At 43.7% G+C, this 15,451-nt stretch overlaps 1 protein-coding gene across 1 annotated transcript; it reads left to right on the top strand.

The window, feature by feature from the left end:
* Window positions 1–13,901: 13,901 nt before the first annotated feature.
* On the top strand, window positions 13,902–14,933 carry LOC147734883 (proto-oncogene Mas-like). The gene has a single exon (XM_086952520.1). It carries the CDS (start codon window positions 13,908–13,910, stop codon window positions 14,931–14,933), a length of 1,026 nt encoding a protein of 341 aa, XP_086808646.1. The 5' UTR covers window positions 13,902–13,907.
* Window positions 14,934–15,451: the final 518 nt, after the last annotated feature.

The following is a 15,451-nucleotide window of genomic DNA, read 5'->3' on the forward strand; positions in this document are numbered from 1 at the left end:
ATATGCACACGTGCGCACCTACGCAGTGCACGCACACAAACTTCGATTTTACACGGCATGCAGCCCGATGGACACGTAATTCGAGTGCATTGATTGCAATAAACACCGACTCACCTTGTGAATCCCTGAATGCACAGTATATTTGTTAGGCCTTAAACGCGTCTAGCCGAACTCAATATTTCTGCAGAATTAAACTTTTGTACATTGCATAAAACCTACCTTACCGCCGGCGCCGCCTCAGCTCCTGGCCGGTGTGGCGATGGTGCAGCCGGGTCCCCGTGTTCCGCTACTTTCCTTCAGGAACAGGAAGCAGCCAGCAGGCAGCCTCCTTCCCCGGCCCTAAGCCAATCACAACGCTGCAATGGCAGCATTGTGATTGGTGAGGTGCAGTGGAGAGCGCCCCAGCCAGGCCATTTTCTCGATTTAGGCTGCTATATAGAGAAAAAAGGAGAGTCCTCATGACTGGGTTGGTTGGCCCTGGGGCCGACCAAACAGTGAGTACCCACAACAGTGGGCAGGCAACTCCCCCCCTGCCCTCGTGCAGGACCGCCCACCCACAACCAGGCACCAGGCACTTCTGCCTTCTCAAGTTCAAGAAGCAGAAACATAAAATGGTAGTTTTACCATTTTATGTGTCTGCCTTCTCGCACTGCGAGAAAGCAGTAGGGCAACACCCCCACACCCCTATGGGGGAGCCGCCACTGTCTGGAAGGCTGAGAACAGGGAAGTTAACAGGTGCCAAGAGTAGTGTTAAAGATCGAGGACTGCTGGGATAGGGATCTGTCTCAGACTTTGCAAACAATACCAGGGAGGTCAGGACCCACTGAGGAAGCGAGGGGAGTTTGCCGTAAACAGCAGTCCGGAATTACAAAACTGAGAAAGATTGTACACTGGTGGCCGCACGCCTGTCCACATGTCTTCTGTATTTTGGGGGGTTTGCTACTTTTTCAAGTTTTGTCTAAAACATATCAAAAAGAATAATAATAATAATAAATAAATAAATAAAAAAGAATAGTTTTAATTGTGGAGAGTTCAACACTAAAAGCTTCGTTAGAAGTGATCACATGTTGTCCGTAAATATCCCATGTAGTCATAAACAGACTAAATCCATGTACACCTTTAGAGAAAAAATAAATGTGTGGGCATATCCTCAAGCCTGCTGTTACCAGACCCTTCTTAATATGTTGAATACATTATTCCACAAGAGCCCTCAGACCTGCATCATGTTCTCATTCTCTGCATCCTCTTCACACTCGTGGTGTTTGAATGGCTAAAGGGCAAAACTATCCCAGAGTTTGTCGATCCTAGTTCATCATCACTTTCACATTCTTCACGCCATTTCTTCTTTTTGATTCCATAATTTTCAAAGGCACAAACCCATTCCAATTCCTCTTGTTCATCCTGACTAATACCTTCATCGATAGGTGCCACTAACCTGGATAACGCATCAGCAGTTCAATTTCGAGCTCCTTGTAAGTATTCCACATTAACGTCATAGCCTTGAAGATCAACGACCCACCTTGAAATTCTGCTAGATATGGCATCAATACATTTCCTGTTAAAAACCTCAACCAAGGGTTTATGATCCGTGCGAACAACAAATGTAATGCCCCATAAAATGTTCTTTACTTTTTTGTGGCCCAATGAATGGCTAGAGCCTCCCTTTCAATTACAGAATAACGGAGTTTTGCACCTCTGAGACTCCTAGAAAGAAAAAGTATCACTTTGGTTGACTTCCCAGATTCTTGTTGTAGTACTGCACCCAACCCTTTCATACTTGCATCAGTAATTAGGAATGACTTAGCTGTGGGATCAAAGCTTCTCAACTTTAGAGTTTTTTTAAGTAACGCTTTTATCTCAACAAATTCTGCCTCGGATTTTGCACTCCAAATAAATTCAACACCTTTACATAAAAGTGTTTGCATGTTAATACACTTCTCAGCAAGACCTTTAACAAATTTGCTATAATATTCAGCCATCCCAAGGAATTTCATGAGATCTTCTTTATTATTAAGTGAGGCCAGACTTTCTATAGATTCAATGAGATCCCATTTAGGTTCTTTACCCTTACTTGAGATAGCGTGTCCAAGATAGTCAATTGATGATTTTTTTTAAACTTGCACTTATCAATCCTGACTGTGAGATTGTATTGATCAAATTTTTCTAACACCTGTCTAAGTCTCAAATCGTGTTCTATGTCATCCTTACCATAAATCAATACATCATCTTGGTAAATTTTGACTCCTTTTTGTCCTTTTAGCACTTTTTCCAGGGCTCTCTGAACAACAGAGGCTGTGGATACCAGCCCAAACGGTAGACGTATGAATCTAGAAGTTCCAAAAGGTGTAATAAAGGTACGCTGATTTGAGATCAACTTTGGAAAAAACCTCAGCTCCCTTAAGTAGCATGAGCATATCAGATATTTTAGGGAGAGGATACCTATCCACAACCACTTGTTTATTTAACTCTCTTAGGTCAATGCATAGCCGGAGGCTACCATCTGATTTTCGTGCAGCAATAACCGGAGCCAAACATTGTGCCCCCTCAACCTCCTCAATTATCCCTTCGTATTTATGTTTTTCAAGTTGTTCCTTCGTTTCTTCCCTTACAAGCGAACACCACATACCTTACTGGCAACTAGAACAGACCCAGATATTAATTTGATCTTATGTGTGTAATCTCTAAGACACCCTAACTCATTTTTGAAAACTTTAGGAAATTAATTTCTTAAACCGGAAGTGAAAGCATCAGTGCACTTCTGGGACAATATCTCATTCACTGGAAAATTACCCTTTAATAAAATGGGCGGATCACTATTGGGATCTAACATGACCCCTAAATCTCACTGATGTAGCCAGCTCAAGATCCTGTCACCTTTATGAGATATGAACATTTTTCCAGAGATATATCTTCCTTTATACTCTATGAGACCATTAAAATACCCCATGAGTTTTATAGGTTCCCCTCCATATGCGTAAGGGTTTATGTCTGCTTTCCATAATATTATTTTATCCTTCAAATGATGTACATAAAATTCATTGGACACAATAGGTATCTTAGCACCTAAATCAAATAGGACACACGTACCACAATGTTCAACCATTACTTCATCAATGGGACCTTTCTTTTCCTTTCTTTTTATCACTAGAAACTTGAGACACTATCTGTCCGCAATCAAATTCTGAGTCAGAACCACTTTCATTTCCTTCATTTCTGCATACCATATTGACTTTGGCTTTGTCTTTCCTAGCTTTGCAAGAGGATGTGAAGTGCCCAATCTTTACAAACACTATATTTTGCTTTCAAAGCAAGACATTTTCGATCATTAGCTAAATGGTTGGCATTCCCACACCTATAGCATTTAATTTGTAGAGCAGAACTCTTGGAGAAACGAGAATTGTTTGTATCCATACCAACCTTAAAATCTTTTTTTTCAATTCAATCTTTCACCACCATTCTTTCTTTGGAGTGTACTTTTACTTCTTGAACACACTCACTCTTACTATCTTGTTTAGAAATCACTTCTACACATTTTAGGGAATGCTCTATTTGTTTTGCAATCGTGATCACTTCATCAAGTGACGGTTCATCCTTCTGCCATATGTCATCTTTAACTTTTTGTACATTGCATTCTAACATAAATTGGTCTCTTATTCTTTCTTCTAATAAACCTCCAAATTTGCAAGAAGACCCTAACGTTCTGAGTGCAGTGATGTAATTCTCCACTGACTCACCCTCATTTTGATTACGCCATCCAAAATGGTAACGCTCAAGTATCGTGCTCACCTTTGGTAGGTAGTGTCTATCTAATTTCAAGATGCAAATTTCATATTCATTTAAGTTAGAGTCATCAATGTCAGGCAAGTGATCAAAGACTTCCTGTCCTTCTGACTCTAAACAGTGTAAAAGAAGTGCCGTTCTTTCTGCGTTCAAATTTGTTCCACACACTTTAGCATACCTTTCCAATATCTTTTTCCATTTTTGCCTCTTAATAGGTGGATCTCCTGGGTTTGATAAAAAAAATAGTGGAGTAGCTACATTTTGCTTGGTGAAGTTATTGATGAGCAAGGTTCACTAATCAGCATGTAAGATGAGAATTAATGATGAGTATTAATAATATTATTTTAAAAAAAAGATAATGCTAAAGAAAAACAAAATGTAAAGGTGGAGGAAATGTGTCTTTCAGTCAAGCAAAAGTATACATGATGAGCATTGATGATGAGTTAACATTAATGTTATTAAAATAGGTAGTAATGCTGAACGCTGCCTAAGAATGACCAGTATAAGAAACAAAATGTGAGGTTTCAATTAAATAAAGTAAAAGTATGTAAAATTAAGACACACGTTTTGTTTCTGTTTCTCTAATACAATGGTATGTAAATTAATAACAACGTTGTGTTTCACTCAGTGAAAAGAAAACGTCACATCTAATTCTCTTAATTGTGTCAAGATGGTGAATACCCTAAATGTTCTATTTATAAACACATTAACTTAAACCTAAATAAAGTTTTGAAAGATACTCCAATCGTGGTTCCAGCAGTATTAGTAGAAGCTGAAAGAAAAAAAAAGTGAGAAAACAATTCCAAAATGGCCGTCACGTACGCGTACAGGGTCAGAGCTGATTTGCATATAGCCAGTGTCTAACCCAGGCTGGTGTGGAGTGCAAAAAAAGATGGATTTAGGCCCAGATCCTTGTACTGGGGTGAATTTATGACATTGTTCTACATTCTGTCCATCAACTGTGTTTTTTGCAATTTTCACCCCGAGTGTGCTGGGTATACTCAGACGTGAGTCCCAGGCTCTCCACACCACTGGAGTCAAGCTATCCAGGCTGATGAAGGCTGATAGCCAGAAACCGGTCCTTGGATGCTTGATTCCGTTCTGGGAAAGACATGGCTTGGTAGTTCGGACTGGTCTGTTCCCATGAGGCACAGGGACAGAGCTGATTTGCATATAGCCAGTGTCTAACCCAGGGTGGTGTGGAGTGCAAAAAAACGATGGATTTAGGCCCAGATCCTTGTACTGGGGTGAATGTATGACATTGTTCTACATTCTGTCCATCAACTGTGTTTTTTGCAATTTTCACCCCGAGTGTGCTGGGTATACTCAGATGTGAGTCCCAGGCTCTCCACACCACTGGAGTCAAGCCATCCAGGCTGATGAAGGCTGATAGCCAGAAACCGGTCCTTGGATGCTTGATTCCGGTCTGGGAAAGACATGGCTTGGTAGTTCGGACTGGACTGTTCCCATGAGGCACAGGGTCAGAGCTGATTTGCATATAGCCAGTGTCTAACCCAGGGTGGTGTGGAGTGCAAAAAAACGATGGATTTAGGCCCTGATCCTTGTACTGGGGTGAATGTATGACATTGTTCTACATTCTGTCCATCAACTGTGTTTTTTGCAATTTTCACCCCGAGTGTGCTGGGTATACTCAGACGTGAGTCCCAGGCTCTCCACACCACTGGAGTCAAGCTATCAGGCTGATGAAGGCTGATAGCCAGAAACCGGTCCTTGGATGCTTGATTCCGGTCTGGGAAAGACATGGCTTGGTAGTTCGGACTGGACTGTTCCCATGAGGCACAGGGTCAGAGCTGATTTGCATATAGCCAGTGTCTAACCCAGGGTGGTGTGGAGTGCAAAAAAACGATGGATTTAGGCCCAGATCCTTGTACTGGGGTGAATGTATGACATTGTTCTACATTCTGTCCATCAACTGTGTTTTTTGCAATTTTCACCCCGAGTGTGCTGGGTATACTCAGACGTGAGTCCCAGGCTCTCCACACCACTGGAGTCAAGCTATCCAGGCTGATGAAGGCTGATAGCCAGAAACCAGTCCTTGGATGCTTGATTCCGGTCTGGGAAAGACATGGCTTGGTAGTTCGGACTGGACTGTTCCCATGAGGCACAGGGTCAGAGCTGATTTGCATATAGCCAGTGTCTAACCCAGGGTGGTGTGGAGTGCAAAAAAACGATGGATTTAGGCCCAGATCCTTGTACTGGGGTGAATGTATGACATTGTTCTACATTCTGTCCATCAACTGTGTTTTTTGCAATTTTCACCCCGAGTGTGCTGGGTATACTCAGACGTGAGTCCCAGGCTCTCCACACCACTGGAGTCAAGCTATCCAGGCTGATGAAGGCTGATAGCCAGAAACCGGTCCTTGGATGCTTGATTCCGGTCTGGGAAAGACATGGCTTGGTAGTTCGGACTGGACTGTTCCCATGAGGCACAGGGTCAGAGCTGATTTGCATATAGCCAGTGTCTAACCCAGGGTTAACTCTGGGTGGAGTTCGCGGAGTGGGGCTTCGCGGAGCTACGCGAAGTGGGCGAGAAACTACGCCCACCTCCGCACTCCGCGTAGCCCCACTCCGCAAACACCACTGGCCGCCAGTCCCGCCCTCCCTAAATACTTTGAAATAAAGGAATAAAATAATTTAAAAAGCACTTACCTTGCCGCCGCTGCCCGCCGCGTCCCCGGGGCTCGCTATCTTCCGTCTTCTTTACTAATGCGCATGAGCGGGCGGCCGCGCATGCGCATTTTCTCGTGAAAATGCGCATGCGCGGCCGCCCGCGCATGCGCATTAGTAAAGCGGATGGAAGATGGAAGATAGTGAGCCCCGGGGACGCGGCGGGCAGCGGCGGCAAGGTAAGTGCTTTTTAAAGTATTTTATTCCTTTATTTTAAAGTATTTAGGGAGGGCGGGAGGGAGGCGGGTGGCGGCCAGCTACGGCTCCGTCTGCGGAGCGTGCGTAGTGCCGCCTGGCTCCGCCAGCTCCGCAAAATGCGGAGTAGGCGGCACTACGCACACTCCATGCACGGAGCGTAGCTGGCCGCCCACCGTTACCCAGGGTGGTGTGGAGTGCAAAAAAACGATAGATTTAGGCCCAGGTCCTTGTACTGGGGTGAATGTATGACATTGTTCTACATTCTGTCCATCAACTGCGTTTTTTGCAATTTTCACCCCGAGTGTGCTGGGTATACTCAGACGTGAGTCCCAGGCTCTCCACACCACTGGAGTCAGGCTATCCAGGCTGATGAAGGCTGATAGCCAGAAACCGGTCCTTGGATGCTTGATTCCGGTCTGGGAAAGACATGGCTTGGTAGTTCGGACTGGACTGTTCCCATGAGGCACAGGGTCAGAGCTGATTTGCATATAGCCAGTGTCTAACCCAGGGTGGTGTGGAGTGCAAAAAAACGATGGATTTAGGCCCTGATCCTTGTACTGGGGTGAATGTATGACATTGTTCTACATTCTGTCCATCAACTGTGTTTTTTGCAATTTTCACCCCGAGTGTGCTGGGTATACTCAGACGTGAGTCCCAGGCTCTCCACACCACTGGAGTCAAGCTATCAGGCTGATGAAGGCTGATAGCCAGAAACCGGTCCTTGGATGCTTGATTCCGGTCTGGGAAAGACATGGCTTGGTAGTTCGGACTGGACTGTTCCCATGAGGCACAGGGTCAGAGCTGATTTGCATATAGCCAGTGTCTAACCCAGGGTGGTGTGGAGTGCAAAAAAACGATGGATTTAGGCCCAGATCCTTGTACTGGGGTGAATGTATGACATTGTTCTACATTCTGTCCATCAACTGTGTTTTTTGCAATTTTCAACCCGAGTGTGCTGGGTATACTCAGACGTGAGTCCCAGGCTCTCCACACCACTGGAGTCAAGCTATCCAGGCTGATGAAGGCTGATAGCCAGAAACCAGTCTTTGGATGCTTGATTCCGGTCTGGGAAAGACATGGCTTGGTAGTTCGGACTGGACTGTTCCCATGAGGCACAGGGTCAGAGCTGATTTGCATATAGCCAGTGTCTAACCCAGGGTGGTGTGGAGTGCAAAAAAAGGATGGATTTAGGCCCAGATCCTTGTACTGGGGTGAATGTATGACATTGTTCTACATGCAATTTTTAAAATATTTTTAACTGCAATTGTCACGTACGCGTACGGCATGACACCACCTAATGACATCAAAAGCAGTACGGAAAGTTTGCTGGCTCAGTTTCAAGCTTCATACGACGGAACAGAAACAATGAGGTCTCTGAATTCCTTTCTGGGCTTGGTTCATGTGAAAGTTCCAGTGCGTGTTAGGAATCCAATGCCTGTAGACACACCCTGAGGGTGCGTGCATGGAAACCAGTGCTTGCAAGCATAATCAGTGACTTCGAAAAGCAACACGCAACTTTTGAAGGTAAACTGGTATGTTGAATGATAACTAAACAGCAAAGGTGCCGATCCTGAAACTTTCTACAGGCAGTTCAATTGTTTTAACGATGTCGATAAAGAATCCTTCAAATGCACAAGTAACATTTTTCTAAGAGCATATGCTGGTCAAATCAATAAACAGTCATTGTAAGCAGGAATGACAAAGTTTCAGATTTGAGAGAACTTCGCTCAAACGGGTACAGTAAAGTAATCCACCACAAAAAGTGTTAGTGAGACAAATTGGCAAACAATACTAAACAAGTTTTTCTGTTTTCACTCCAAGATGAATATTATAAAGGAATCATCCAAGAAAAGACTTATTCACGTTTGATAAAGAGTTGATTCTTCAAAAGAGATTAGAGAACAAGAAACCAATTACCCCTACTTTGTGAGCTTTACATTGAAGTCTTCTAAACTAAAGATGAATAAATAGCTCCCAACAAAGTACTCAGGGTAACAATAACCCCACATCGAATTCTCCCAACCCTTAAAGTAAAACATGAAATAGGGTGAGGTATGTGGCTAATGCTTAAAGTTTATTTTTTAAGATTAAAAGATATCTCTTTAAAATGAATGTCTTTAAAATTAATCCAAGCTTCAAGGGAAATGATGAGAGTTTATTTTTTTATTTAAATTTGTTTTTATTGTTGCAACAAAGTATATCAGTACAGTGTAAACAATCCGCCGACGTGGCCTCAACATTCAGCCACGAACAGCCATGCGTGCAACGTTTTCTTGTTTTATACGATGAAATGATGAGAGTTAACACTCACATAAACACTCATATGCTAGAAAAGCAAGAGTTGATGAGCTGTTGATGTTGAGATCTTTTCTTCTTCTCTGTGAAAATTTCTAAAATGTCTTTTTCCTTCAAAGTTATATGGTCATTCTCATCCTCATCGCCATTGTAAAAGCAATCCAAATAAAGTGCAGGATTTGATTGTAGGAAAATACAAGTCTATTACAGAGAGGATAATGATCCCATCCATCCAGTACCATTAGTCAGGTGCGACTGACTCTCTACACTTTTGAGTATTCCATCACCATGGAGCTCCTTAAAGAACAGCCAATGAATTCATTGCAATGCTATGAAGTAGCCAACATTAATACATACAATAAATACAAAATGAAAGCACCTTGTTACAGTTTCCGTTTCTGCTTCTTTTTCCAGGAAGACCTTGTCCTCACTGCAATTAGGTTTGATACGTAGTAATTCACCTTCAGGATATTCAGCACATTAAGGGGCCGATTATGATGGCGGACGGGCCTGAGTCCGTCCGCCACCATAGAGCAGGAGGGACCCTCCGCAGGGGCTGCGGCAGTCCCTCCGTGCAGATTAGGATGTGACCGCCAGGGTGGCGGTCACATCCTCTATTTTTAACATTGCGGCGGGTGCAGCTTCAAGCTACACCCGCCGCTATGTTAAAAATGCATGCACAGCATTTGCGTGCACAAAGCGGCAGGCACCACGCGGTGCCTGCCGCTTTGTTCACGCAAATGCAGGTGGGTACCATAGGTACCCCCCATGTGCACTCCCCACCCCCCCTTCACTCAGGGGGCCCGCAACGGGCCCCCGAAGTGAAGGTACGTATGCTTTTCCACGGCGGAAAAGCCGCCGTGGAAAAGCATACTTTTTACTCCATCATAATTGGCTGGCGGTGTCTGATTGACACCGCCAGCCATGTTAATGCTTTTCCGCCGCGGTCGGAAGGCGACCGCGGCGGAAAAGCTGCGGACAGATTTCAAGACCCACCGCCATCCTAATATGGCGGTGGGTCTTTTGTGGCTCAGCAGCGGTTTTCCCGCATCCTACGGGCCGGCGGTGGCTTCCACCGGCCCGGAGGATGCGGGAAAACCGCGATCCTAATCTACGGCTATGTTTGGTATGACAGCAGTCCACATGCAGTATGGAATTTTTCTGTTTCTTTTCTGTGGAGGCCGGTAGGAAGTTTAATATTGTGAATATAGATTCTAAGATCCATTTTGGAATTATAATACAAACGATTATTAAGGTACCCATCTCTGTCTTTCACCATTCTAACAACACTCATGAGGTTGCACAAATATAATAAAGATTCACATGCTGTACAGAGCCATATGCAGCCTCATTTAGGGATGCAAGTGTGAGGAAAACGCAAGCTTAAATAGACTTCATAATATAGCTTTCCAATATGAATCCGAGGTAGTGACATTGTATTTTGGATAAAGAAATGCTTACAATGAATGCAGCTGATGTAGACTTTTCTTTCATACAGACAAGTTGGCTGCTTCTATATGGGAACTTTCACATGTGCCGGTTCTTATCCATCTTGATGAACTAGCCCAAGATAAGGATTTAACATTCACATACGGCTATAAATGGCTCACCCACTCATAGGGGTCCATTAGGATGATGGGCCGACTTTGTCCACCCGTCATCCTACCGGTGAAAGGGACCGTCCGCCATAAGGGCGGGGGTCCCGCTGGTGGGATTAGGATGCGCCCGCCACAGTGGCGGGCGCATCCAGCATTCCTACCATTGTGGCGGGCGGTGCACTCAGCACAGCCTGCCACAATGGCAGGAAGGTATGCTGTGTACCTCCATGCACAGCATGGCAGGCACCGTGCAGCGCCTGCCATGCTGTGCTTGGAACTGCTGGGGGGTACCATAGGTACCCCCCATGTGCACCCCCACCCCTCTCTGGAGTCCATGGGGGCCCGCATTGGGCGCTCAATGCAGACTCTGCATGCCTTTCAGTGGCGGTATTGCCGCCACGGAAAGGCATTTAAATAAGCCCATCCTAAAATGGCTGGCGGTGTCACCGCCACCATAGAAACCCTTTTCCGCCCCGGTTGCAAGGTGACCGGGCGCAAAAGCGGCGGACGGTCTTTCCACCCGCGGCGGTCCCCCCAGCCATACTAATATGGCGGGGGTCATTCGGGGACGGATGGCGGGCGGATCGCCCCCGCCAGGCCGGCGGAGGCTATCGCTGGCCTGGTGGGGGAGATCCGCCCCTCATCCTAATGGGCCCCATAGTGTCTACAGTTTTATGACATCAAAGCTACCACTAATGTTTAATTCCAGGATGTGTTAAACTGGGATGCGATCATGCAGGCATGCACACACTTAATTCTCAAACAGTCTCTAGTTTTCCGTCCACTAAGTCTAAGGCCCCCCTGCTCCCCACCAAAGCAGTTCAACACCTAGTGCCTATTATAATTTAAACTATACTGTTACATTAGACATAAAAAGAGCGGAGTGTGTAATACTTAAGTCTATCATCAACTTCTATTACAGTCACTTTCTTTTTCATAACAGTCACATTATGAAGGCCATTCATTTTAGGTTTCTTTTATTCTTATTTTATTAGAAGGCATAATTTCTGTATAGATATTTTAAGCAAACTTGTAACACAGCTGACGTGTTTCACTCATCTTGATAAGTAAGTCTGTGGCATTCTCAAGGGAAGTGATCATATTATTTGCATTTATGTTTATAATAAGATTAGTCGTAAATGGTATTATCTATGATCCAAAACTATAGTTCTAGAATTAGGTACCTGTGTTTTAGAAGGTAGAGACCATGGCAAAAAGCAGTTCTTGCGGTCAAAGGAGAAGGGGATACAAGCCGTCCCCATCCATCTCATCCAGGTCTGTTGCAAACAATAGGAATTAAGAGCTTAGCCTGGGTCATGTCAGTGTCTCGTGATCTGCATGTCGATTATCCAATCAGTCAGCTACGGCCTACAATTTTGCACTCCTGTGGGAACATATCCTAAAATATGATCCCACTCCATTCCTGTTTTGACCTAGGGTCCAGACCAAAACTGGCGATCTTATTTTGGCACCGCAGAACTACTTTCCCATTGCCTGTGTATGTAACATATTTACTGGTGTTGCTCATCCAGACAGCAAGGTTCATGCGGCATGGTAAATGAAAGAGGTGATGTCACAGTTACAATAAGTGGTCTTGTTCAATTCTGACTCTACAGCCAGTAGTCATAAAACCCCTATCCTTCCACGGTGATGGGATGGCTTTTAAAGTATGGAAAACTTTCGGACCATGTTTGAACATGACAAAATAAAAAATGCGAAGGCCGGGAGGCATTTTCAGTTTCTATCACTACAGTAGAACAAGCGCGCTCACCTCTTGCTGGCAGCAGGGGGAAGGGAGAGAGGAGGGGGCCTGAGCCTACCTTTTCTTTTCAAAACTGTGTCCCAAGACGGCAGAAATAGCAAAGGCATTCAGAAAAGGCTCTGCTTGCTTTCGTGGACGTTCGGGACAGGCAGAGAAGAAAAAGGACTCTGTCTCTTCCTTACTGACCAGAGCAGACACGGACAATGTCCTCTTCTTTTCTGTGCTGGCAGCTGCCCCCACTTCCTCTCTCTTCCTATCATTCCCTCTCTTTCTGTCTAGCTCCTAACTTACTGAAAAGCGTGACTTGGAGAAACGGTTCACAGCCTCTCTTTCCTTCTTTCATTTAGTTGCTTCCCTGTGAAATGGATCCAAAAAAGACAAGCGTGCGCGCCTCGCACTGGCAGCAGGGGGAGGGGAGAGAGGAGGGGGCCTGCACCTGTTTCCATTGCGGGAGCGAGCAGGAACCATATGGTTTAAAGGCTCTCTCCCTCAAGGGAATCACCAAACGTGCACGCTTTGCCATTGAAAGCAATGCAACGCGTGCACGTTTTTGGAGCCAAAACAGAATCGATCACTAAAGGTCTCCTATAAAGAGAAAGCACGCTGCATAGGCGAGACCTAAGAACGCAGCAGCCCAAAACCACCCACCACCACCGCCAACCCCAAACAGCAGCGATAACCCCTTCCAAGATGACCAAGCATTAAAACTCCAGTCACGTACTAACACAAACAGCAGAAGTGTGCTCCATGCATGGGGGGGGGACTAGAGAGCTGGCACTGCTCTGAGAGGTGTGCTCATACCTGTATAATTACGTAAGAATATTCTAGCCCACGCCAATTGTGCTGCTTTCGGGAGAGTGGCCTAGAGTCCCCCAAGTCACCCACAGTAAAATGCTAGCATACAACCATAAATTTCTACAGAAAAAAGCAAAAATATGGCATGAAGCTCTTCACAAATCATAAAAATTGAGAATGTTAACAAAGCGAGACATAACATGTAACAATCCATATTTGGTCAGATGAAGCACCAGATGAACAGGAACAGAACAGTTATTTGTTCGTTGTCGCTGAGCATGGAGGGACCATGCAACTGTCCACTGTGTGTGGAGGCAATGCTGGCTGATTCTAAAGACGGGCCAGAGGAGCTAGACATCTTTATGGCTGGCTCTCTGGCACCCCGAGGACCATAATAAATTTCATAACACAATAACATATAAGAAAAATAAATTGTTTGGTTTGCAAGAAAATTTATAGTTTAATGGCTTAGTTTTGCAAGTAAATCATAGTAAATTGGATAATATTGATTCAACTTTGAAGGTGAGCAATACACATTGCATGTCATCCCTAAATCCTATTCAGTAGGCAAATGTGAAGACTTGGCTAAATATAGTAGTAGCTAAATCTCTTGACATTAGTCATTAGTCATCACGATAAGCGTACCAGTGGGATTGGAGTTCTTTACATATTGGCTTTGTGAACGGTATCCAGATACAGAAAGTTCATATAATAGAATAGCATTAATATTGTTGCATTTTCTTTTTTCTTGACAGGCAACCTTATAGAAAACAGAACATCTTGTGGTCCATATGATGTCGGACAGCAACTTTCAGCCCTTCAATGATACCAATGGACTAATAACTAACCAAACTGACATTACTTTAACTATGCTACTAACAATGTCCTTGCCCACACAGATCATTTGCCTCCTGGGGATAGCTGGCAATGGAGTCGTCTTGTGGTTCCTCTGTTTAGAGATGCAGAGGAACCCCTTTACTGTCTACATTCTCAACCTGGCTGCTGCTGACTGCTTCCTTCTCCTCTGCACTACAGTTATTCTTGTCTATATTCTGACTAGTGCAGCTGGGGAAATAATGATATTTTTTAATGAAGTTGTCTTGTTTTATATTGGGATACTCTTCCAGTTTGGCTACAATACCAGTCTCTTCCTTCTGACGGCTATCAGCGTGGAGAGATGCCTTTCAATTCTGCACCCCATCTGGCACAAATGCCACAGAGCAAAGCATCTGTCAACCATTGTATCATCTTTGCTATGGATCTTTGCCATTGCAGTCACAATGATAGAGTGTCTTTGGTGCACAGAAAGAGATTTTTATGTGTCTGCCCCTCACTGTACAGCTGTGTTTGTCTTCTTGTTGAGTTTGACCTTTGGAATTATTTGTCCGGTCATGATTCTTTCCAGCCTTACGCTGATCATCAAGGTACAAAGAAGCTTGAGGAAGAGGCAATCATTGAGACTGTATCAAGTTATACTAATCAATGTTGTCGTTTTTCTTCTGACCACATTTCCCACAAGACTTTTATGGGTGTGTTTCTATTTCGGAGTCATCCGACACAATTATTTCAACTATTTGACCATCATCTTTGCTCACATATTCTGCACCACTGTCCACAGCAGCGCCAACCTCTACATTTATTTCCTCGTGGGGAGAAAGAAGAAGAGAATATCCAGAGGAATATTCAAAGCAGTCCTTCAGAGTGTCTTCAGAAGTGATAATGAACCATCATGCAGAGATGAGACTGTCGACTCGAGTTTATCCAGGTCTGAGTGTTGCATCCAACACGCAGAAAAACACAAAGTCATGTCTCAATGAGCAATACTAAAAAGATATAATTTATCTAATTTGTATTTTGTACAAACTCCTATACATGTGCATCATGATTTGGATACCCTACCACCAACCAATCAGCTGGTGCCAATGTATTTGTATTGTCAGGATTTTTCAGGTTTTTGTGAGACTTAAATTTTTTTGATAATGACAATTTTTTCAGATGATATGGTTAAACAGGGTTCTTGCTGACAATTTGAAATAGAACCTTAAAGCTAATGCTTAGAACATCCATCAAAAATGAAGGTCATTTTTCAGCATATGATCCAGTAATATCAGTTACTTTATTTTGTTAGAATCTTAGACAAATTTGTATCACACAGTTGTACTACTGAACATCGATTACAACAATATTGATATATATATATATATATATATATATATATATATATATATATATATATATATATATATATATATATATATATATATATATATATATATATATATATTCACAGAAAAAACCATATGTTATAGACCATATATAGTTAGGAATTTGCATT

Source organism: Lissotriton vulgaris, chromosome 1_2, assembly GCF_964263255.1.
Source record: "Lissotriton vulgaris chromosome 1_2, aLisVul1.2, whole genome shotgun sequence".
NCBI lineage: Eukaryota > Metazoa > Chordata > Amphibia > Caudata > Salamandridae > Lissotriton > Lissotriton vulgaris.

Coding starts and splice junctions, on each gene's coding strand:
- LOC147734883 (XM_086952520.1), top strand. CDS start 13,908: ATGATGTCGGACAGCAACTTTCAGCCCTTCAATGATACCAATGGACTA.